General features: G+C 36.2%; 1 protein-coding gene across 1 annotated transcript; it reads right to left on the bottom strand.

Annotated features, from left to right (window-relative positions):
• Window positions 1-1,166: 1,166 nt before the first annotated feature.
• LOC106058817 (uncharacterized) lies at window positions 1,167-22,817 on the bottom strand. Its single transcript, XM_056039288.1, has 13 exons — window positions 22,589-22,817; window positions 20,332-20,557; window positions 19,847-19,954; window positions 19,447-19,536; window positions 18,059-18,168; window positions 17,592-17,766; window positions 16,910-17,074; window positions 15,574-15,773; window positions 15,105-15,231; window positions 5,291-5,587; window positions 4,969-5,082; window positions 3,122-3,285; window positions 1,167-1,730 (listed from the first exon to the last, which is right to left on the bottom strand). The coding sequence occupies exons 1-13, from the start codon at window positions 22,708-22,710 to the stop codon at window positions 1,592-1,594; spliced, it is 2,037 nt and encodes a 678-aa protein (XP_055895263.1). The 5' UTR covers window positions 22,711-22,817; the 3' UTR covers window positions 1,167-1,591.
• Window positions 22,818-24,771: the final 1,954 nt, after the last annotated feature.

The following is a 24,771-nucleotide window of genomic DNA, read 5'->3' as shown; positions in this document are numbered from 1 at the left end:
TTGTTAATGCAGTGCTCAACAGTTATTTATTTAAATGAAGTATTTTATTGCCACCTGAGTCAAATAGTGTCTTGTTTGTTGAAGTCCAGCTCTGTTTGCATAGAACAATAAATACCACTTAAGACAGTGAAATACAAAAAAGAAAGTTATAGAAATTAAACTAATGAGGTTGTTCGGGATTTCTGACCTACTTAAACTCTAAGTCACGTGGTTGTTGAACAACAAAGAGGAGGATGGCCATAATTTCCTATCTTTCCATTGTTGGTACTCCTCTATTTTTTTACGATTTTACATTCACAAACATTTAAGATAATTGTATTGATCCAATCAAATGTAAATTCAGTTTGACTACAATTTGACAACCTCAGCCTAACTACGTTACAAAAACAATATGGGTGAAAAGATTCGAACAACATTCACTCACACACATTCACAACCAGCGCTTTATGAGTTTGAATTCTATGTAATTCTCGATGACGACAGCTGATCTTGTAACACTCTGACCGATAGTGGGATAAAGGATTTTTTAAAATCTTTCTGTTTTAGTCCTAATGGAAAGGAGACGACCACTTCGTTCAGATCTTATGTAATTCTGTTTTTCTTCCAGGGCTGAGGCTCATGCTCTTTCGCTATCCATAGCTTTCTTGGTCATTGTCTCTCTCCATCTGGTGAGGTCTAGAGCTATGTCTTCCCAATGGTCAGTATTGATGTTCACTGATTTGAGGTCCCGTTTTATTACATCTATGTAACGGAGGTGGGGGCGACCAGTTTTTCTTGAGCCAGTCGCGAGTTGTCCGTAGAGGATGACTTTCGGGATGCGTTTGTCCTCTATCAGGCGAACATGTCCAAGCCAGCGCAAGCGATGTTGTCTGAGGTCTGTAAAGATGCTGGGAATACCTGTTCGTGCAAGTATCATAATCATAGCTTTTGTATTCATGCATCAATCTAGTTGTGCATGTTAATTAGACTTAAACTGTACTAAGCCATGTGTTTTCTTGGCTGATTCAGGTAACCTAGATCTTTGTTCCATGTTCTATTGGCACAAGGGAAGAAATTAATTTTCATTTTCTGGAGGGCATTTTATAAAAAGTTTTGAAAAGAAAATGAATTTAATAGATCTAAAACTTTTGTTTGAATTCTAATTAAGAAATGAAAAAACCTAAAAATGACAAGGTTTAAAGTTTAATTAAAAACAGAATTTCACACACACAAAAGAAACAAAACCATATAATAAAGGACATACTAAAATGCAGACATATAAAACATAATCAATTTTCATGCATTAGCATATTTAATAAATTATCACATAAAAAAATATAAACTTTCATTCATTGTCAGTACACCAATCAAATATCGAATACATCAATTACAAATAAACTTCACATTCTCAAAATGACAAGGAATGGCAACTCTTCAATTATATGGAAAGTATGAAACAATGAAAAGTGACCTTACATACAGCATAAACCACTTATACTACTAACATACACTTCTCATATTATCTTCATACAATGATACATACATTTTTTAATATTTAAAAATAGATTTTGCTAAAAGTATTTTCTAAGATGTCTAAAATGACAATAAAACATTATTTTGATTTTGAAGGGAAAGTTACAGGTAAAAGATCCTTGGCAGGAAATCCGTGATTGACCAGTAAAATAATGATCATAGCAATAAATGGGGCTAAAACAAGCCACTGGAGATCTAGAAGTATTAACTGGTTGAACCTGGAGAGGAGACAGAAAGTGTTTCAAAATTATAAGCAGAAATAATCTTATCTTATAAAATACAGACATGACTTCAAAAACATCCTACTTATGTCCCTAGGTCAATCTAGTCATGCATGTTGATCAACTCTGCCAAGTCATTGGTTTTCCTGACTGACTCAGGCAACTCATTCCATGCTCTAAAAAGCACTAGGGAACAAGGAGTATTTGTACAAATTTGTTCTAGCATATGGAATAAGAAATGTACCTTTATCTTTATGTTTTTCTTTAAACTTAGTATGATATTCACAATTCATTTAACATGTATCTGAAAATGGCTGAGAAATTAGTAAATTTTTTGTTTCATTACGTATCTGTTAGTCTCACAATTAACTATTTTAATAGATAGCCCCACAACTACAGGATCAGAGAAATGCAACAAAAAAAATAATTCCTGGTTTTCTATCCATATACCCTTAATCCATTCAATATTGTATTTTCTTAATAAATTTCAGCTCAACAACATATGTTTACAAGGATTGGTATGCCTTGATTAATTGGTTGTTTACAGTTTCTAGCATATCTCACATTATTTTCTATATAGGCCATGACAAGTCTTGATTCAAAGATTCACCAGAAGGCCAGAATCAAAGAGGTCAATGTGAAGGCCATAATCAACTCAAATTCAAATCTTAAGTTATGAATTTATAAATTCTCCTTTTCAATCTTACACAACTTATTTTTAATATTTGCTGAATAGATAGACAGTATCAAGAAGTACATTAAAACTTAAAACCTATTAAATAACACATTCAATTAATATAATGGTTGCTACTGATTTCCAATACATTTTAGAACAAGCTCTTTGAAAATTTAGGGCATGGTTTTTTATAACTTTTGACAATTATAACTAAAATGAGTGGAAAACTATTTGTAAAACAAATTTCCTAATGGATAATAAAGATTATTATTATTATTATTGTTATTTCAGTCATGATCAGCTGAACAATCTAAAATATGTGCACAAGTAAATTTAAATCATAAATAATTGCACTTGAATGAATATTTAGTTGAGTTGTGAGTCATGAATCCAATGGAATGGGAGCTTAAAGGGTAAGAGTTGAAAGGGTTAAAATCTGTAGTACTTAGAGCTTAGTCCACTACTTAATGCACAAACTTACTTTAGAAATATCGAGTCAGCGTACACAAATCCAAACTGGTCATAAACAGCCACTAAAATATGTGCACAAGTAAATTTAAATCATAATTAATTGCACTTGAATGAATATTTAGTTGAGTTGTGAGTTTGTTTGTCATGAATCCTATTGAATGGGAGCTTAAAGGGAAAGCGTTCAAAGGGTTAAAATCTGTAGTACATAGAGCTTAGTCCACTACTTAATGCACAAACTTACTTTAGAAATATCGAGTCAGTGTACACAAATCCAAACTGGTCATAAACAGCCACTACAATGTGTGCCTGGCCAGGTTGCTCAGGGGTTCGTATGTTGATACTTAATGGACTATTGTCACCGGACACTTGGTCCACTGTGTGAACCAGATGGCTTCCCAGATAAACCTGAGGATATTAGGTCATTTTTTTTAAGCTTCTTTTGTCTTATTATTTAAAGATCTTCAATTTAAGTAACTTTAAAATGTTAATATAATCATATAAAAGATTAGTATCTTTTATTGCATCCACAGACTATATGTCACAAGGCTGTTTGTTTGATCCCTATATGTCACTAGGCTGTTTCTTTTATCAATATATGTCACAAGGCTGTTTCTTTTATCACTATATTTCACAAGGCTGTTTCTTTTATCACTATATGTCACAAGGCTGTTTCTTTTATCACTATATTTCACAAGGCTGTTTCTTTTATCACTATATTTCACAAGGCTGTTTCTTTTATCACTATGTCACAAGGCCGTTTATTTCATCACTATATGTCACAAGGCTGTTTATTTCATCACTATATGTCACAAGGCTGTTTATTTTATCACTATATGTCATAAAGTTTAGTGCACTATGGTCCAATCTCTTTTGTGGATCTGTTGGGCGTAGGGTATCTGGGAGAAGGTTTCCATGCTGCCTTTAAGTGGACAGCAAATAAAACTCTGCTCCTATCTGCTAAAATCTATCATTGTGTTAGAAGGCCAGGCCGTAGCCAAGCAGCCTCTCAGCCACACACTCCTATCTGCTAAAATCTATCATTGTGTATATAGTATGTGAATATACTACATGAATGTAACCACAACAGGATACATTCTGCCTAAAATGAGGATTGAATTCTGCAACAATAGAAGTCTATAACATAATGAATAAAAGATGTTTAACTTTCAATTCTAGATCTAAATCAATGTGTCCAGACTGAAAGATCTTTAGCAAAGACAGCATTCCTCAAGGAACTGAGAGACATGATGTGAAAAGAGAACTGTTACATTTATATGTGTATTTATGTTTATGCATGTTGTGTGTAAGTTGGTTTTCTTGTAGTCTCCCTTGTTCTACTGTTCAGTGCGTTCACATGTTTTTCTCAAGTATGTTATTAGTGTGTATTAAAGTCTCCTGTTAGTTTTTTCACTTTCTTGTCATATGGAGTTGTAACTGAAACATCAGTGTTGTTATTACATCATAATTGATAATATAATGAGAACATCTCAGTGACATATTGTCTATGTAATGACTTATTCTATTCAAAATGATGTACTCAATATGCAACAGGCCATAAACATACTTGTAAGTCAATGACAAGGGAAAATACTCCAAAAAAAAGTAAAGTTCCCTTTCAGACCTTGGGATCTAAAGGGCAGATGATGACAACTAATGTTTTAGAGTTGGGTGGATTCAGGGTCGTCTTTAAAAGTCCCAGTCTTCAGGTAAATCAAAATTGAAACAACCAGACTGAAAGTGGGATAAAATAGTTTTAAAATCTTTCTGTTCTACCCTAATGGATAGGAGCCCATCACTTCATCCAGATCTGATGTAGCTTTAGTTATAATTGGTTTTGCTGTCTAGTGCAAATAACCCACTCAATGCTCAAAACTACTTATATTCATTTGTCAATCCAAAAAGCAACAAATAGCCAATCAAATATTTGGATATTGAGTTGAGAAGCTAAAGAATAGTCAAATATTGTGTGTAGAACATTTTTTTAAACAATATTTGGATAGCCAGTTCATTTTAACTCAGTTTCTGATTCCAGAATGATTAAAGACAAAAAATTAATTATCATAGTAAAAATATACTTTCAAAAATTACCTTTAAATGAAATTTTTGACTTGGTAAAGAGTTAAAAATATTGACAGTAAACTCTAAAAAGCTGCCAGTGACTTCTTTGAGTAGTTTTGTTGCTTCATCAATAAGAATTACTGGCTGAAAGGGAAAGAAAATGAATTAATACATTTTTTTTTACACAATAAAAGATTGTCTTAGCTACAAGTTCTATAGACTTTCATAACAACTTATACAAATTAAAGTTCATATTTGAAAAATATACTCACAAGAAATAAAAAAAAAAAAAATTAGATATTTACTTTAAATGAATTAGTTAATGATTTAATTTGATGCCAACTACAAATACCTTCAAAAGACTGAAATAGAAATTGTTGTGTGTTGCTGTGTCTGAAGGGTAGGCTAATCTCTTGCTTAGTATGCTATACTCCAAGTCAACTCTCTCTTCAAGAGAGCTCTCCATCCCTGACCCTAAGCAGATCAGGCTGCCATCTGAGGTGGAGACAATCAACTCCATCCCACGATTCATTCCTACCACATTGTAAGTCAGGATGTCTACAAACGATGAATCAGCCAGTGCCATCTGGCTGAGGCAGCTGTGATCGGCAGCCAAAATATGAAGTATCCCGTCATCTGACAAAAACACCTGAAAATAAAAAAAAGTCAAACAAATATTGGTATGTTAGATAAGAAAGACAACAATGGTAAACAATAGAATAGTGGGTGGAAATAAAGTCAATGTGTTCATTCAATTGTGATTCACAACACCCACCAGCTGGAGTGAACTTAGATTACAAAATACAGTTCAGTATGCAGTTAGTAACAGTGGCAGTTGAGAACTCATAGTGAACAGTTCAGTATGCAGTTAGTAAGAGTGACAGTTGAGAACTCGTAGTGAACAGTTCAGTATGCAGTTAGTAAGAGTGACAGTTGAGAACTTGTAGTGAACAGTTCAGTATGCAGTTAGTAAGAGTGACAGTCGAGAACTTGTAGTGAACAGTTCAGTATGCAGTTAGTAAGAGTGACAGTTGAGAACAGTTCAGTATGCAGGTAGTAAGAGTGACAGTTGACAACTTGTAGTGAACAGTTCAGTATGCAGTTAGTAAGAGTGACAGTTGAGAACAGTTCAGTATGCAGGTAGTAAGAGTGACAGTTGAGAACTCGTAGTGAACAGTTCAGTATGCAGGTAGTAACAGTGATAGTTGAGAACTCGTAGTGAACAGTTCAGTATGCAGTTAGTAAGAGTGATAGTTGAGAACTCGTAGTGAACAGTTCAGTATGCAGTTAGTAAGAGTGATAGTTGAGAACTCGTAGTGAACAGTTCAGTATGCAGGTAGTAACAGTGACAGTTGACAACTCGTAGTGAACAGTTCAGTATGCAGTTAGTAACAGTGGCAGTTGAGAACTCGTAGTGAACAGTTCAGTATGCAGTTAGTAACAGTGACAGTTGACAACTTGTAGTGAACAGTTCAGTATGCAGTTAGTAACAGTGACAGTTGAGAACTCGTAGTGAACAGTTCAGTATGCAGTTAGTAAGAGTGATAGTTGAGAACTCGTAGTGAACAGTTCAGTATGCAGTTAGTAACAGTGGCAGTTGAGAACTTGTAGTGAACAGTTCAGTATGCAGTTAGTAAGAGTGATAGTTGAGAACTCGTAGTGAACAGTTCAGTATGCAGTTAGTAAGAGTGATAGTTGAGAACTCGTAGTGAACAGTTCAGTATGCAGTTAGTAACAGTGGCAGTTGAGAACTTGTAGTGAACAGTTCAGTATGCAGTTAGTAAGAGTGATAGTTGAGAACTCGTAGTGAACAGTTCAGTATGCAGTTAGTAAGAGTGATAGTTGAGAACTCGTAGTGAACAGTTCAGTATGCAGTTAGTAAGAGTGACAGTTGAGAACTCGTAGTGAACAGTTCAGTATGCAGTTAGTAAGAGTGACAGTTGAGAACTCGTAGTGAACAGTTCAGTATGCAGTTAGTAAGAGTGACAGTCGAGAACTCGTAGTGAACAGTTCAGTATGCAGTTAGTAAGAGTGACAGTCGAGAACTCGTAGTGAACAGTTCAGTATGCAGTTAGTAAGAGTGACAGTTGAGAACTCGTAGTGAACAGTTCAGTATGCAGTTAGTAAGAGTGACAGTCGAGAACTCGTAGTGAACAGTTCAGTATGCAGTTAGTAAGAGTGACAGTTGAGAACTCGTAGTGAACAGTTCAGTATGCAGTTAGTAAGAGTGACAGTTGAGAACTCGTAGTGAACAGTTCAGTATGCAGTTAGTAAGAGTGACAGTCGAGAACTCGTAGTGAACAGTTCAGTATGCAGTTAGTAAGAGTGACAGTTGAGAACTCGTAGTGAACAGTTCAGTATGCAGTTAGTAAGAGTGATAGTTGAGAACTCGTAGTGAACAGTTCAGTATGCAGTTAGTAAGAGTGACAGTTGAGAACTTGTAGTGAACAGTTCAGTATGCAGTTAGTAAGAGTGACAGTTGAGAACTCGTAGTGAACAGTTCAGTATGCAGTTAGTAAGAGTGACAGTCGAGAACTCGTAGTGAACAGTTCAGTATGCAGTTAGTAAGAGTGGCAGTTGAGAACTCGTAGTGAACAGTTCAGTATGCAGTTAGTAAGAGTGGCAGTTGAGAACTCGTAGTGAACAGTTCAGTATGCAGTTAGTAAGAGTGACAGTCGAGAACTCGTAGTGAACAGTTCAGTATGCAGTTAGTAAGAGTGACAGTTGAGAACTCGTAGTGAACAGTTCAGTATGCAGTTAGTAAGAGTGACAGTTGAGAACTTGTAGTGAACAGTTCAGTATGCAGTTAGTAAGAGTGACAGTCGAGAACTCGTAGTGAACAGTTCAGTATGCAGTTAGTAAGAGTGACAGTTGAGAACTCGTAGTGAACAGTTCAGTATGCTGTTAGTAAGAGTGACAGTTGAGAACTCGTAGTGAACAGTTCAGTATGCAGTTAGTAAGAGTGACAGTTGAGAACTCGTAGTGAACAGTTCAGTATGCAGTTAGTAAGAGTGACAGTCGAGAACTCGTAGTGAACAGTTCAGTATGCAGTTAGTAAGAGTGACAGTCGAGAACTCGTAGTGAACAGTTCAGTATGCAGTTAGTAAGAGTGGCAGTTGAGAACTCGTAGTGAACAGTTCAGTATGCAGTTAGTAAGAGTGGCAGTTGAGAACTCGTAGTGAACAGTTCAGTATGCAGTTAGTAAGAGTGACAGTTGAGAACTCGTAGTGAACAGTTCAGTATGCAGGTAGTAAGAGTGACAGTTGAGAACTTGTAGTGAACAGTTCAGTATGCAGGTAGTAACAGTGACAGTTGAGAACTCGTAGTGAACAGTTCAGTATGCAGGTAGTAAGAGTGACAGTTGAGAACTTGTAGTGAACAGTTCAGTATGCAGGTAGTAAGAGTGACAGTTGAGAACTCGTAGTGAACAGTTCAGTATGCAGTTAGTAAGAGTGACAGTTGAGAACTCGTAGTGAACAGTTCAGTATGCAGTTAGTAACAGTGACAGTCGAGAACTCGTAGTGAACAGTTCAGTATGCAGTTAGTAAGAGTGACAGTTGAGAACTCGTAGTGAACAGTTCAGTATGCAGTTAGTAAGAGTGACAGTTGAGAACTAGTAGTGAACAGTTCAGTATGCAGTTAGTAAGAGTGGCAGTTGAGAACTCGTAGTGAACAGTTCAGTATGCAGTTAGTAAGAGTGGCAGTTGAGAACTCGTAGTGAACAGTTCAGTATGCAGTTAGTAACAGTGGCAGTTGAGAACTCGTAGTGAACAGTTCAGTATGCAGTTAGTAAGAGTGATAGTTGAGAACTCGTAGTGAACAGTTCAGTATGCAGTTAGTAAGAGTGACAGTTGAGAACTCGTAGTGAACAGTTCAGTATGCAGTTAGTAAGAGTGACAGTTGAGAACTCGTAGTGAACAGTTCAGTATGCAGTTAGTAAGAGTGACAGTTGAGAACTCGTAGTGAACAGTTCAGTATGCAGTTAGTAAGAGTGACAGTGGAGAACTCGTAGTGAACAGTTCAGTATGCAGTTAGTAAGAGTGACAGTGGAGAACTCGTAGTGAACAGTTCAGTATGCAGGTAGTAACAGTGACAGTGGAGAACTCGTAGTGAACAGTTCAGTATGCAGTTAGTAAGAGTGACAGTGGAGAACTCGTAGTGAACAGTTCAGTATGCAGTTAGTAAGAGTGACAGTTGAGAACTCGTAGTGAACAGTTCAGTATGCAGTTAGTAAGAGTGACAGTTGAGAACTCGTAGTGAACAGTTCAGTATGCAGTTAGTAAGAGTGACAGTCGAGAACTCGTAGTGAACAGTTCAGTATGCAGTTAGTAAGAGTGACAGTCGAGAACTCGTAGTGAACAGTTCAGTATGCAGTTAGTAAGAGTGACAGTTGAGAACTCGTAGTGAACAGTTCAGTATGCAGTTAGTAAGAGTGACAGTCGAGAACTCGTAGTGAACAGTTCAGTATGCAGTTAGTAAGAGTGACAGTCGAGAACTCGTAGTGAACAGTTCAGTATGCAGTTAGTAAGAGTGACAGTCGAGAACTCGTAGTGAACAGTTCAGTATGCAGTTAGTAAGAGTGACAGTCGAGAACTCGTAGTGAACAGTTCAGTATGCAGTTAGTAAGAGTGACAGTCGAGAACTCGTAGTGAACAGTTCAGTATGCAGTTAGTAAGAGTGACAGTCGAGAACTCGTAGTGAACAGTTCAGTATGCAGTTAGTAAGAGTGACAGTCGAGAACTCGTAGTGAACAGTTCAGTATGCAGTTAGTAAGAGTGACAGTCGAGAACTCGTAGTGAACAGTTCAGTATGCAGTTAGTAAGAGTGACAGTCGAGAACTCGTAGTGAACAGTTCAGTATGCAGTTAGTAAGAGTGACAGTTGAGAACTCGTAGTGAACAGTTCAGTATGCAGTTAGTAAGAGTGATAGTCGAGAACTCGTAGTGAACAGTTCAGTATGCAGTTAGTAAGAGTGATAGTTGAGAACTCGTAGTGAACAGTTCAGTATGCAGTTAGTAACAGTGACAGTTGAGCACTTGTAGTGAACAGTTCAGTATGCAGTTAGTAAGAGTGATAGTTGAGAACTCGTAGTGAACAGTTCAGTATGCAGTTAGTAACAGTGACAGTCGAGAACTCGTAGTGAACAGTTCAGTATGCAGTTAGTAAGAGTGACAGTTGAGAACTCGTAGTGAACAGTTCAGTATGCAGTTAGTAAGAGTGATAGTTGAGAACTCGTAGTGAACAGTTCAGTATGCAGTTAGTAAGAGTGACAGTTGAGAACTTGTAGTGAACAGTTCAGTATGCAGTTAGTAAGAGTGACAGTTGAGAACTCGTAGTGAACAGTTCAGTATGCAGTTAGTAAGAGTGACAGTCGAGAACTCGTAGTGAACAGTTCAGTATGCAGTTAGTAAGAGTGGCAGTTGAGAACTCGTAGTGAACAGTTCAGTATGCAGTTAGTAAGAGTGGCAGTTGAGAACTCGTAGTGAACAGTTCAGTATGCAGTTAGTAAGAGTGACAGTCGAGAACTCGTAGTGAACAGTTCAGTATGCAGTTAGTAAGAGTGACAGTTGAGAACTCGTAGTGAACAGTTCAGTATGCAGTTAGTAAGAGTGACAGTTGAGAACTTGTAGTGAACAGTTCAGTATGCAGTTAGTAAGAGTGACAGTCGAGAACTCGTAGTGAACAGTTCAGTATGCAGTTAGTAAGAGTGACAGTTGAGAACTCGTAGTGAACAGTTCAGTATGCTGTTAGTAAGAGTGACAGTTGAGAACTCGTAGTGAACAGTTCAGTATGCAGTTAGTAAGAGTGACAGTTGAGAACTCGTAGTGAACAGTTCAGTATGCAGTTAGTAAGAGTGACAGTCGAGAACTCGTAGTGAACAGTTCAGTATGCAGTTAGTAAGAGTGACAGTCGAGAACTCGTAGTGAACAGTTCAGTATGCAGTTAGTAAGAGTGGCAGTTGAGAACTCGTAGTGAACAGTTCAGTATGCAGTTAGTAAGAGTGGCAGTTGAGAACTCGTAGTGAACAGTTCAGTATGCAGTTAGTAAGAGTGACAGTTGAGAACTCGTAGTGAACAGTTCAGTATGCAGGTAGTAAGAGTGACAGTTGAGAACTTGTAGTGAACAGTTCAGTATGCAGGTAGTAACAGTGACAGTTGAGAACTCGTAGTGAACAGTTCAGTATGCAGGTAGTAAGAGTGACAGTTGAGAACTTGTAGTGAACAGTTCAGTATGCAGGTAGTAAGAGTGACAGTTGAGAACTCGTAGTGAACAGTTCAGTATGCAGTTAGTAAGAGTGACAGTTGAGAACTCGTAGTGAACAGTTCAGTATGCAGTTAGTAACAGTGACAGTCGAGAACTCGTAGTGAACAGTTCAGTATGCAGTTAGTAAGAGTGACAGTTGAGAACTCGTAGTGAACAGTTCAGTATGCAGTTAGTAAGAGTGACAGTTGAGAACTAGTAGTGAACAGTTCAGTATGCAGTTAGTAAGAGTGGCAGTTGAGAACTCGTAGTGAACAGTTCAGTATGCAGTTAGTAAGAGTGGCAGTTGAGAACTCGTAGTGAACAGTTCAGTATGCAGTTAGTAACAGTGGCAGTTGAGAACTCGTAGTGAACAGTTCAGTATGCAGTTAGTAAGAGTGATAGTTGAGAACTCGTAGTGAACAGTTCAGTATGCAGTTAGTAAGAGTGACAGTTGAGAACTCGTAGTGAACAGTTCAGTATGCAGTTAGTAAGAGTGACAGTTGAGAACTCGTAGTGAACAGTTCAGTATGCAGTTAGTAAGAGTGACAGTTGAGAACTCGTAGTGAACAGTTCAGTATGCAGTTAGTAAGAGTGACAGTGGAGAACTCGTAGTGAACAGTTCAGTATGCAGTTAGTAAGAGTGACAGTGGAGAACTCGTAGTGAACAGTTCAGTATGCAGGTAGTAACAGTGACAGTGGAGAACTCGTAGTGAACAGTTCAGTATGCAGTTAGTAAGAGTGACAGTGGAGAACTCGTAGTGAACAGTTCAGTATGCAGTTAGTAAGAGTGACAGTTGAGAACTCGTAGTGAACAGTTCAGTATGCAGTTAGTAAGAGTGACAGTTGAGAACTCGTAGTGAACAGTTCAGTATGCAGTTAGTAAGAGTGACAGTCGAGAACTCGTAGTGAACAGTTCAGTATGCAGTTAGTAAGAGTGACAGTCGAGAACTCGTAGTGAACAGTTCAGTATGCAGTTAGTAAGAGTGACAGTTGAGAACTCGTAGTGAACAGTTCAGTATGCAGTTAGTAAGAGTGACAGTCGAGAACTCGTAGTGAACAGTTCAGTATGCAGTTAGTAAGAGTGACAGTCGAGAACTCGTAGTGAACAGTTCAGTATGCAGTTAGTAAGAGTGACAGTCGAGAACTCGTAGTGAACAGTTCAGTATGCAGTTAGTAAGAGTGACAGTCGAGAACTCGTAGTGAACAGTTCAGTATGCAGTTAGTAAGAGTGACAGTCGAGAACTCGTAGTGAACAGTTCAGTATGCAGTTAGTAAGAGTGACAGTCGAGAACTCGTAGTGAACAGTTCAGTATGCAGTTAGTAAGAGTGACAGTCGAGAACTCGTAGTGAACAGTTCAGTATGCAGTTAGTAAGAGTGACAGTCGAGAACTCGTAGTGAACAGTTCAGTATGCAGTTAGTAAGAGTGACAGTCGAGAACTCGTAGTGAACAGTTCAGTATGCAGTTAGTAAGAGTGACAGTTGAGAACTCGTAGTGAACAGTTCAGTATGCAGTTAGTAAGAGTGATAGTCGAGAACTCGTAGTGAACAGTTCAGTATGCAGTTAGTAAGAGTGATAGTTGAGAACTCGTAGTGAACAGTTCAGTATGCAGTTAGTAACAGTGACAGTTGAGCACTTGTAGTGAACAGTTCAGTATGCAGTTAGTAAGAGTGATAGTTGAGAACTCGTAGTGAACAGTTCAGTATGCAGTTAGTAACAGTGACAGTTGAGAACTCGTAGTGAACAGTTCAGTATGCAGTTAGTAAGAGTGACAGTGGAGAACTCGTAGTGAACAGTTCAGTATGCAGTTAGTAAGAGTGACAGTTGAGAACTCGTAGTGAACAGTTCAGTATGCAGTTAGTAAGAGTGACAGTGGAGAACTCGTAGTGAACAGTTCAGTATGCAGTTAGTAAGAGTGACAGTTGAGAACTCGTAGTGAACAGTTCAGTATGCAGTTAGTAACAGTGACAGTTGAGAACTCGTAGTGAACAGTTCAGTATGCAGTTAGTAAGAGTGACAGTCGAGAACTCGTAGTGAACAGTTCAGTATGCAGTTAGTAACAGTGACAGTTGACAACTTGTAGTGAACAGTTCAGTATGCAGTTAGTAACAGTGACAGTCGAGAACTCGTAGTGAACAGTTCAGTATGCAGTTAGTAACAGTGACAGTTGAGCACTTGTAGTGAACAGTTCAGTTATGTTAGTTAATAGTCCTATTTCTTTTTCCTAATGTAGCAGTCAGTAAAAATTGGTAATATGAGAGTATTACATTATGTCAAGTTGTGTATCATATTCATAATGGATCTATTATAATCCAGTGGTGTTGGTGAATTTATTTTTATCTAAATAAACTTATATATATTCTGCTACAACAGAAGTTTTCTGGTCAAGTTCTTCTTCTTCTTCATCGTTCTCATTGTTATGTTGGAGTGTTCATATGACTAGACCAATACATGAGATGAACTGCACAGTGGTTTCCAAATCAGGGAGTTCTTCATATAGTTTTCTTTCTATTGGGGTGATTTGGGGCCAATGTCTTATACAGGCCTCTTGGTAAAGAGAGCAGTTTTGGAGGAGGTGGTGATACTCCACATGGGCAGATTTCACTGGTTCCAATTTTGAGCTTCCGGTACATGTGTTGTTGCATTCTGTTGTGTCTGGTCAAGAAAACTGCCTAAATGTATATGTCACATCTTTCCTATTATATTTATACTTATAATTCGATAGAAACTACCTTAAGTCTCGATACCTCTAGGTGTCCCTGGTTCAGTTCTAGTTAACGAAATAAAACAATTAAACCACTAGATCAAACACATAAACTTTAATCAGCTTTACTGCATATCACACACGCTGGACTCTGTCTGACAACAAAACACACTTCCGGTCATTCGCGCAGAATGTAAAAATAGATTATAGTGGTTAAATCTTATCTTATCTTATATAATACAGACGTTACTTCAAAAAAGAAGATGATTACGTTCTACGCGTCATGCATTTAGTCATGCATATTAACCAATGACTTAAATTCTGCCAAGTCACTGGTTTTCCTGGCTAGCTCAGGCAACCCATTCCATGCTCTAATAGCACTAGGGAAGAAGGAGTATTTGTACAAATTTGTCCTAGCATATGGGACGAGGAATGTACCTTTATCTTTGTATCTTTCAGAGTATTTTATTAAATTTTTTTTTTTCGTTAACTAGAACTGAACCAGGGACACCTAGACGTATAGAGACTTAAGGTAGTTTCTATCGAATTATAAGTATAAATATAATAGGAAAGATGTGACTGTATACAATCATTATTTCTAGTAAAATCTAGGTAACCTTCCTGACAGAATTATAAAGCTTACAGGAGAAAGACCCAGTGTCACACTCATTTGGCGACTGACAGTAACAACATACAAGCTTATTCCTTTTTGGATTTTCAAAATTATAACTTGTTCTATAAGAGACCCCAATATTAAGTTGTTGTTTTTTTTAAACATATTTTTTAAAAGCTTGCCCATGTCGAGACAAAGTAATCAATGCAAGGTACAAAGTCAAAAGTGTAAACACTAGTCAAGCTCACCAACACAAGTTATCCTACTATGAAAAAAAAAAAAAGTTAAAAGTTTTCATTTCAGACCTGCAATCTATAGGGTAGAGGATGTTAAATCTGTTTCTTTGGCCAACAGTTAATAAGCAGAATGTCATGTGGCCAGCACATTGACCAACTGACTGCCTTTGCTTTCCCCAACTAAAGTCAGGTTCACATCAGAGTTAGGTGGGGCGCCCTGAAAATCCAGCAAATTAAAAATCTCAGTCTTCACCAACATTTGAACCCAAGACCCCCAGATTCGGAAGCCAAGCGATTAATCCCTCAGCCACTGTGTCCCCTATCATACTACGAAAGGGTCAGGGATTATAGTTCAGATAGATGTAGACTTACCAGGTCATTAGCATTTTTTATAACATTAAACTTGGTCACAAGTACGTGACCCACAATTCTTCTCCCTGCTTTGAATGGATAATGGGGTAGGATGGTACCGTTGACTCCACTTAGTGCAAACACTTTCCTGTGAAAGACAAAAAGTAGAAACAAATGTCATGATGAAGCACAACACACTGATGTCATTTTGAAACAAACCCTATTAATGCAATGATGAAATATACACAATGTCATGTTGAATTAAACACTATGATGTCACATTGGAATAAAAACACAATGATCTCATGTTGAACTAAACACAATGATGTCATGTTGAAACACTTATATAGTTAAATTGAATCACAAGCAATCTAGAAACAAGCAAACATCATGTCATAAAGAAGTCCCAAGAAATATTACTATATGATTCACAGCAACTGCAATAATGTAAAAATATTTTTTTTAAAAATCATCCAACAGCTGGCCTTACCCTTGGTCAGTAGCCACCACTACATCTAAATAATTATCGTAGTCAATGTTTGTCACGACACTTCCTGCAAAGGATGTTCCTCCTATCTCTGTTGACCACATCAGCTGGGCAGTTTTGGAACTCAAGCAGTGTGCTGTCCCCTTTGTATCCAAGACCACAAGTTCTAAATCACCATCATCATTGAGGTCAGCAGCACTAACCTACAAATAGTTGTAGTTTGCTTTTATTTAAATTTTTTTTTTAGTTGTAAATTAAAACAAGTAATATAATTTTAAAAAAAGTTCCTCCTTTACATTCAAATAATACAGTAAACTCAACATTCCTATTTTGTCAATGAAAAATAAACAGAGCATTTAATGGATAGTGTGGAGGTTGAACACATAATATTTACATTATTAGCATGATCTTATCTTATATAATACAGACGTTACTTCAAAAAAGAAGATGATTACGTCCTACGCGTCATGCATATTAACCAATGACTTAAATTCTGCCAAGTCACTGGTCTTCCTGGCTAGCTCAGGCAACCCATTCCATGCTCTAATAGCACTAGGGAAGAAGGAGTATTTGTACAAATTTGTCCTAGCATACGGGACGAGGAATGTGCCTTTATCTTTGTGTCTTTCAGTGTATTTTATTAAATTTTGTTTTTGTATTTGAAGATTATGGTTCAGTGTTTTATGTATAATTGCTACTTTACTTTTGAGTCTTCTGTCCTGAAGGCTTTCTAAATTTATTGATTTTACTAAATGTATTACTCTGGTTAAATGTGAATATTCGTTTGTTATGAATCTCACTGCTCTATTTTGTGTCTGTTCCAATTTTTTAATGTTATCTTGAGTTGAGGGGTCCCAAACGGAGGATGCATATTCTATTATTGGCCTAACCAAGGTTCTAATAACTTAGCTATCCGGCTATACTTTTATGATGTGCAGAATTTTAACTCGCAATAATGATTATTGAGTTTTCCCACTTGTGTCTTCTGATCAACTTCCAGCCACCTTCCATCCATGAAGAAAATGTAAACTAATACTATGAATTACAGAACTGACGGAAATAAACATGGATACATAAAATAACAATTTAACTCATTAATTATCAAAGTGTGAGGTAACTAGTTTGATAAGCAACAACAAATTTAACAGGTTTTAATTTGTGGTACATAGTGCTACCTACCACTTAGAATGTACTTATGAGCACTGACACATTTTTTAACATGTTAATTTATATATATATATATTGTGTGCACTTTGGCACACTTTAGTCCATGTCAATGTTGATCTATAAGGAAAATCTGTGAAGTGATAAAACTAGGAATGATAAAAAAACAACTTACTCTGCCAGAAATGTTCGCAAATGTCATTGGAAACCCAGCTCTATGGGAACCTTCCAACGAAAGGACATAAAGCTGCCCAGAAGAAAGGCCAGTTATAATTTCAGGTGGGCCAAAGTTCCCATCAATATCAATGACAGTTGGAGTGAACAGATTAAAAACTGGACTCTAAAAGATACAAATATACTATTGAATATCAAATAACAAAAAAAAATAAAATTAGAAAACGTTTCTATTTAAGTTAAAAGTTAAAGATTCAATTATGTGAAAAATTTTTGTGTACATTCTATTAAATTTTCTTTTTTAAAGTATAGACATTTTTAAATATGTATTTATTTAATATAGAAGAAGCATTGTTGAAAGTGATCAAATCAAAATTTACTATTGGTTAATAAATTCTTAAACAAAAAAAAAAATCTTTAAAAAATTAAATCTACATTGTCCATAGATTAACTTAATTGTAAAAGATGAAATTAACAATTTCTAAATAATATACATTTTTTAAAATGATTATAAATTAAATATTCATTCTCTAAAAGATCAAATTTAGATTTTCTAAAAAAAAAAATAACGTAGAGATGAAATCTTGTGATTAAATTATTTTAAAAAATCAAATAAAAAATAACTAATCTAAATTTTCTGAAGATACGCTTATAAAAATATTTTTTTTTTAAAAGTCCCTTACTTCCGAGAGTTCAAGGAAGAACATCTTTATGAAAGAGACTTCCTGTTGGCCATCTTTGTTTCTGCCATGACCTACAAACATCATGAAAGCGTTGAGGTCTAAAACAGCAACAGCTGCCAAATAAAATTTATTTTTGAATTTTCTCTCCCCCCAAGGTCCACGACCATCGGTAGTGCTAAAAAAAGAAACAACCAAATAGGTAATAGTCCAAATAATAATAGTATGTTATTAGTTTGACATTCACGCTAATTCCTTCAACTTATTCATTAAGACAATTCAGTTGATTAAATTAACTTTTAAAACAATAACACCTAAGCAATAAAATTAATATCCTTCTTCCATGAACAAAAGTCCACACAATATATAAGGCTTGTCTTTGACCCCAATCATAAAACTCAATCACTAAACCACTTTGTAAATAAAAGTGAAAATAGAACTAAAGATTAAAAACATGGCGATATACTTACTTATAGTCATCATCGCTATAAAAACAGGATACAGGAAATATCAAGTGGCTCATGTTGTACAGTACTGGCGTACTTAAGACATGGGGGTCCACAGGAATGTAGCCAGGTTTCTATGCATGGGCAAGAGTAAAAAGAAATTAATGAGTGCATTTATCTGACCTTAGAAATATAAACAGAAAGATCAAAAACAGGAATTTGTGTTTTTACACTTATCCATAGTCGGCCCCTCTCTGCTAGTTGGCAAGTTAAAAGGCAGTTGTTAATATTTTTCAGAGAGTCAAAGGTAAAATAAGATTACAATAGCACTTTCTGGCCTATCACATATGTGGCATTCCAGTACCACCTCAATGTGGTTGCCATGTAAACATTTCTGCTCTTTATTAAGGTGGATAAAGGTACTATGGATGGAAGAGCCAGCAGCGCTCAAATGGGCTATGCCCAGCCATCCCCTGTGGTGTCACTGTAAAATGTTGAGTAGGAGATCCCAGGTTTTCTGAAAAGCAGACTGCGCTGGATACCAGCTTGAGGGTTGGTCGGGTTCTCCTGGAACCTGACTGGCATGGCCTTGCAGGCTGTGTGGGGCAGCCTAGTTGTGTCCATGAGCAAGAATCGAATTAGCTAGTCCCCCAATGAGATAGTAGAGGAACCAGTCTCCACTGTGGGAAACTTTAGCCTCAGGTATTTTCACACATACACATTAGCAGCCCCAGAGGGTCTACTTATGGCAAGCAATGCAAGTCAAGGCATTTTGATATTTTTCTAGCAGCAAACATAAGGCTGAAATACGGTTACAATAGCACTTTCATTGATTGAGTGACCTATCATTGTGGTAATAGTTAATGTAAAGAATTAAGCATTACTTTGGGAGAACAAAAAGTCATGTGGATATGAACTATGAACTACAAGCTATCATTCATAGCAATCTTCTTTTGAAATGTACATTTAAAACATTTAAAACATAATCACATCCAATGCTTAGTGGCTGCCTGTATATACAGCATGAACAAATGCAAGAAGTTTTACATGCAGATAAAGAGATTGAAAAAATAGAGGCTCATTCTCAGCTTTTGTAGATTATAAAATCTATCTCAAATATAAACACATTTTTTTTAAAATCAGATATTTTTAAATATAACTCGGTGGTGGGGATAGAGGAGAAGTGAACACAACTAATGTTTGAACATTTCATGTTGTATTTTTGGTCAGACGATTGAGAACCCACTAAAGCACTCTGACTAGAACTTAGTTCCACCCCCCTAAAATTCTTACTAAGTAAAGTACCTGGTATATCCAGATATTATGATCTAATCACAGCCTACGTCATAACTAGAGATCAATGTCTCTTCTTTATTTTTATAAAACAATTACTTAAGTCTAAAATTGCTTACCTCTGTGAAGGAAACATAGTTGTGTAAGTTTTGATAATGAACAAAGTGACTATCTCTGAACCATGAAGAATGTACATAAGGTGCTGGTAGCTGGCAATAAAAATAAAATAAATGTGCTGATTCATTTGATACTAAATGTAACATGAATGTCGCAAACATGTGATGCATGTAATAATATCAAAAGAGTAACAATACAGACTGAAGTAACAATACAGACTGAAGTAACAACACAGACTGAAGTAACAATACAGACTGAAGTAACAATACAGACTGAAGTAATGGTTAAATTAAATATTTAAAAGCTAAAATAAAATAAAATGTTTGCAGGAAGTACCAGAAGACTAAAATGTATATAAATGTAAAGTATTTCAAATGTTAAGAGAAAAAGATTTCTTTTTACCTGAAAAGTGTACTTGGGTAGGGCATGCCCGAGAGAAGTGTAAAACAAACCTTCCCCTTGTGAGGTGACAAACAACAAATCAAGAATTCCATCACCATCAATATCAAACTGCAACAAATAAATGTGAGAAAGTTTGAAGAGAGATTAAAAAAAAATAGCTGGCATAGTATTATTAGTACTAACCTGGAACCATTGAGATGATCGAACGACAGTCAAACGCGCATGCCGCATGACCAGAAAGCCATCTTTGGACTCAAAGACAACGCCTTATATTTTAAACAATAACAATAATAATAAATCACTATCCAATAAATAGGAAGGACTAACATGCTATCATATATTGATTGATAGATGAAGTCATATGTCCCACTCAATGCCAAATTCTATTTGAACTACAAATACAACAAGACTAATCTTAAGATATAACAACTTTCACATTTCCCTTGTGCATGTGCGTGTAAGTTAACTTAACATTGGGTGTGTACCTGCAAAGCAGAAGAATGTACAGACTTATCTAGATTGTGTTGGGGCCAGCTTGTGTCGTGAAGATATTTCCCAGTCTCTCCTTCTATGACGGCCAATGTTTCTCCAAATGGTGCGGCTACGATATCCAATCCTCCATCTCCATCAATGTCAGTCACAAGAGGTGAAGCAGCAAATGGAAATGAGCTGATGTCTGTCTGCCACAATTTCCTGACTTTATAAGAGCACCTGAAATCATTTATAAAGAGAGGTAAAGACATTAACTTAATATAAATAATTAAATATTCATTTATTTTTCTACAATTTTTTTTATTAAACCTTATCAGAAAAAATTTACATTTCTAAATTATATCCTACAAAAAGAAAATCATAAAAAATCCTTTGATGAAGTGTAATTGTATCAATTAGTTTGGATCAGTCATGAAATTAAATTCCTAATAGATCTAGACAAAGAACAATAAATCTGCGCGATTAGAAATATTTGTAACAATTGTTTTTGTTTAGCGCTATTTCAGGCTTTTAGCTTTCTCAATATGCTATGATTGTACACACCTGGACCAGTTGGGAAAATAAGGGGGGGGGGGGGACAAAGAAAGGGATATCTGGGTGAATTTTACCCTAATTGGTTTTTAAAAGCATTTTAACTAAAATGAAAAAGGGGGAAAGACCTGAATTTTGAACTCAAGGTTCATGCCTTCTCAAGCCAACATACTAATTACTCTGCTAGTGAGGTGCTTATGTCTATAGAAGATTGTATAGATATGTATTGTTTGTTTCAAACTCACTTTAAAGTATTTGCTTGTGTTCATTAAGACTTAGACTACAACCTATAAAGGGGACTAATTCAGCTTATTCCACCAATTCAGTCATGTACAATTTCAATATACCAAACAAAATACTTAATTTCCAATAGTTAATTAACTAATTAGATTTTTTTTAAAATTGATTCTAGTGTTTTCAGGTAAAAGAAATAAATGTGCAAAATTTCAGCTTGATTTGAGATCGGTGTCAAGAGAAATAACGTACGCACAAACTTTTAACCAGACAGAATGAGTTGATATAAGCTTTGTAAAAATGTTTTAAACTGTTTTTTCATATTTGACCTGCACCTTTCTTGATAGCACGATATTGTGCAGATGACACTTGAGAAATTGAAAATTTTTAACTTCTGAATAGATCTAACATTCATTATTCATTAATCTGTAATAGAAACTATTCTGTCTGTAAGTAGTAATTCATTATTTCATAGGCCAATAACTGATATATAATAGATCTAATAAATTTAAGGCCAAATCAGATTGTGAAGTTTTTGACGCCTGGACTGTCTTGCCTCTGGCTCTTGAATGGCTACCTGGTCATAAGGTCCTAGTGCCCAGGTTCAAACCCTGCCCACTTTCATTTCCTGGAGGTATTGTAATAATCTTCAATTCACAAGAAAGACCAGACTTAGGAGGATGAATGACAGACAAGAGAACCCAATCATGCTACAGGGGAGAACACCCTTTATACTAACCATCTCACAAATCTGGAAAGTAGGGTTAGCAAAGACGGTAAATATACAAAATCATATTAATACTTTTTTTTATAAAGTTAGGTTTGCCTTTACCACTCTTCAAAAAATTTGGCCCAAATAAGACATCTCTAGGATATCTACTGTCAGCTTGTGGAGAGAACCAAGCAAATACCCATAGCCCGAGATTTTAAAAAGTGAAAGAATACATCCTGCAAAAACTAACTACCAATGTTGCAAGGTAGGCACTTGATTGGAATCTGCAAGGAAAGTGGGCAGGCCCAAGCAAACCTGGAAGGGGTCAGTCATCAGTCAAGCTAAAGATTCTGGAATAATATGGTAGAATATGAAGAAAGCTGCTCAGAACCGAGTTTGGTGGAGAGGTATGAAGCATAGAAACATAATCATAATGATGTTACTGTTACTTTCATTATAGATATAGACACAAATCTCATCTAGTATGATGTAGCCATCAGATCTATCATCTAGATCTAGATTGACTAGATTTTTCTAGATCTAACAATCTAAGTCTTAAGTTCTAACTTTCTTGTTACTGAAAATATTAATGAAAAGTCAGAAAAGAACTAGTGCCCCACTCCCATCCCTATGGTGATCTCCAAACTAATTGATACAAGTAGGCTTAATATTATATTTTGTGTTATTATTATTATATGATAATATTAATAGATCTATTCTAATGTCAATGAAATGATTCTTCATTTCTCAAATTAGTCAAATTTTTGGCTTACCTCCGCTGCTGAGCAGCTACATTTTTTATATTTTTAGTTTCTTCTGTTAAAACTAGATTTATATCAAATAAGATAATTATGACGAAAATATAATGCAAGATACTATTCCTAACTGCGCGCATTTTATAGAGCTAGATAGATCTAGACTAGAACTCCTGGAATCCTATCTAGAATTCTAGATTAGTCTAGGCTAGCACTCCTGGTCCATTGTTTGTAAACACAGCGGCACTTAAAGACTTCCGAATTTTTAAAAAGAGTTAACTAATTACCGAAAAAAAAAGTAGCCCAAACAAGTCTACATCTAGGTATCGTCCGTTCCTTGAATTGACTCGTCGATCGTCTTAGGGGTGCTTTAACTGTTCGCTTAATCAAAACGCTCCAGTTCTTAGCATGATATCAAGAGAAAGGCCAGCCCATTCTTTTACGTTGTCCAGACAGCTTTTCTTTCGACGACCCCTTCTAGATAGGTGTAGAATATTCGTGTTACACAAATAACAAACTAGTGTTTAAGAGGGAAGACATATTAGGAACTCCATTTATTAAGTAAACACAAGCGGTGTTGCACTGACGCGCTAGTGTGCAAATGTACATATAATACTATTATGTTACATCTCTCTTCTTTAATTTAGAAAATCTATTTATCAGAATAACTAACAAACTAGTCAACTAAAAAGTCTAATCAGTTCATCACAAATCAAGTCTCTTGGGTTTGTTAACTACTCTGCCTGAGCGTGTTACATAAGGTTCATTTGGTCTAGAGGTGTTAGAAGAAGCAGTGTGTAGTGGCGGCTCAAAATCTAGTGTAGTTTGTAATCTTGGACTCTCTAGATTTAGTGGTTCTGGTTGTTCTGAGATGTCATCTGGAAAGTCATAAATATTGTCAAATCTGTTTGCTTTCTCAGAAGACTTTCTGATGTGTATTCTGTTTCTTCTGTAGACCTTATTTCCACTTTTGACATTATACGATCTAGGCTTAGAATGCTTCGAAACTACTGTTCCTGGTTTCCACTCAGAATTAAGTTGCATTCTGACTGCCGTTCCGTTTTGTAGTGGATTATGACTCTTAACTCCTTTCCTCTTATCATAACAATGTTTCTCAGACTGTTTCTCGGAGTCAAAGTGTTTCTTCACCACCTTGAGATCTGGTGTCTTGGTAGGTATTAGCGGTTCTGACACATTTTGATTCTGTTGTTCAGCACACCTGCTACAATCCCTAACTGTCACTTCAATGTCTGCATTCATGCCTGGCCAATACATGACTTCTCTGGCTCTCTGCTTACACTTGACTATTCCTAAGTGAGACTTGTGAATCAGATTTAGCATGTATTTACGTAAGCTTGGTGGCATGACTATTCTCAGACCTTTGTATATAATACCATCCGAAGTTGATAACTGGTCTCTTGAATCCCAATACGGCCTGACTTCAATTGGAGTCTCGCTTCTTGTGTCTGGCCAACCAGTCATAATTACTTCCAGAAGCATTGAAAGTTCCTTGCTTGTACAGTCTTTAATTTCATTGTATTTCGAATCACTTACAGAGATCATATGCACTGAATCATCTGTAAATTCACATGTCTGTGTATCAGTATTTGGTAGATGTGCACGAGAAAGTGTATCGGAGATAAACATTTCCTTGCCTTTTCTGTAACAGACTTTCAGATCATACCACTGCAGTCTTATTAGCATCTTCTGTATTCTCATTGGTGCTGACAATAGAGGTTTCTTGAAGATTTGCTCCAGAGGTTTGTGATCATTATAAACTGTTACTTCTTTACCAAATATGTAGCAGTGAAATTTGCTTGTACTATACACAATTGAGAGCATTTCCTTCTCAATTTGAGCATATCTTGTTTCTATATCTGTGAGAGCTCTTGATGCGTATGCAATTATACGACCTTCCTGGAGTAATACTGCTCCCAGTCCATCTTTACTTGCATCACATTCTATCTCTACGTTCTTGTTGACATCATAATATGCTAAAACTGGAGGGTTTGTACAAAGATGTTTCAATTCTTTGAAACTCTTGTTTTGTTCATGATTCCATTGAAATTCTATATCATCTTTTAGAAGCTTTCGTATTGGAGCATCTGCTTGACTTAGATAAGGAATAAATTTTGCTAGGTACTGAATTAAACCTAGAAATCTTCTGATTCCATCTTTGTCTTGAGGAGCTGGCATGTCAA

Source organism: Biomphalaria glabrata, chromosome 8, assembly GCF_947242115.1.
Source record: "Biomphalaria glabrata chromosome 8, xgBioGlab47.1, whole genome shotgun sequence".
NCBI lineage: Eukaryota > Metazoa > Mollusca > Gastropoda > Planorbidae > Biomphalaria > Biomphalaria glabrata.
The sequence above is the reverse complement of the archived record's forward strand: the minus strand, read 5'-3'. Positions and strand labels throughout refer to the sequence as shown.

What these genes read in the sequence shown, in the direction of transcription:
- LOC106058817 (XM_056039288.1), bottom strand. Translation starts at nt 22,710, where the DNA reads ATGCGCGCAGTTAGGAATAGTATCTTGCATTATATTTTCGTCATAATT. An exon ending in TCTATTTCAGTCTTTTGAAG is followed by an intron (nt 5,083 to 5,290) that starts GTATTTGTAGTT and finishes TTTCCCTTTCAG; the next exon opens with CCAGTAATTCTTATTGATGA. An exon ending in GTCAAAAATTTCATTTAAAG is followed by an intron (nt 3,286 to 4,968) that starts GTAATTTTTGAA and finishes TAATATCCTCAG; the next exon opens with GTTTATCTGGGAAGCCATCT.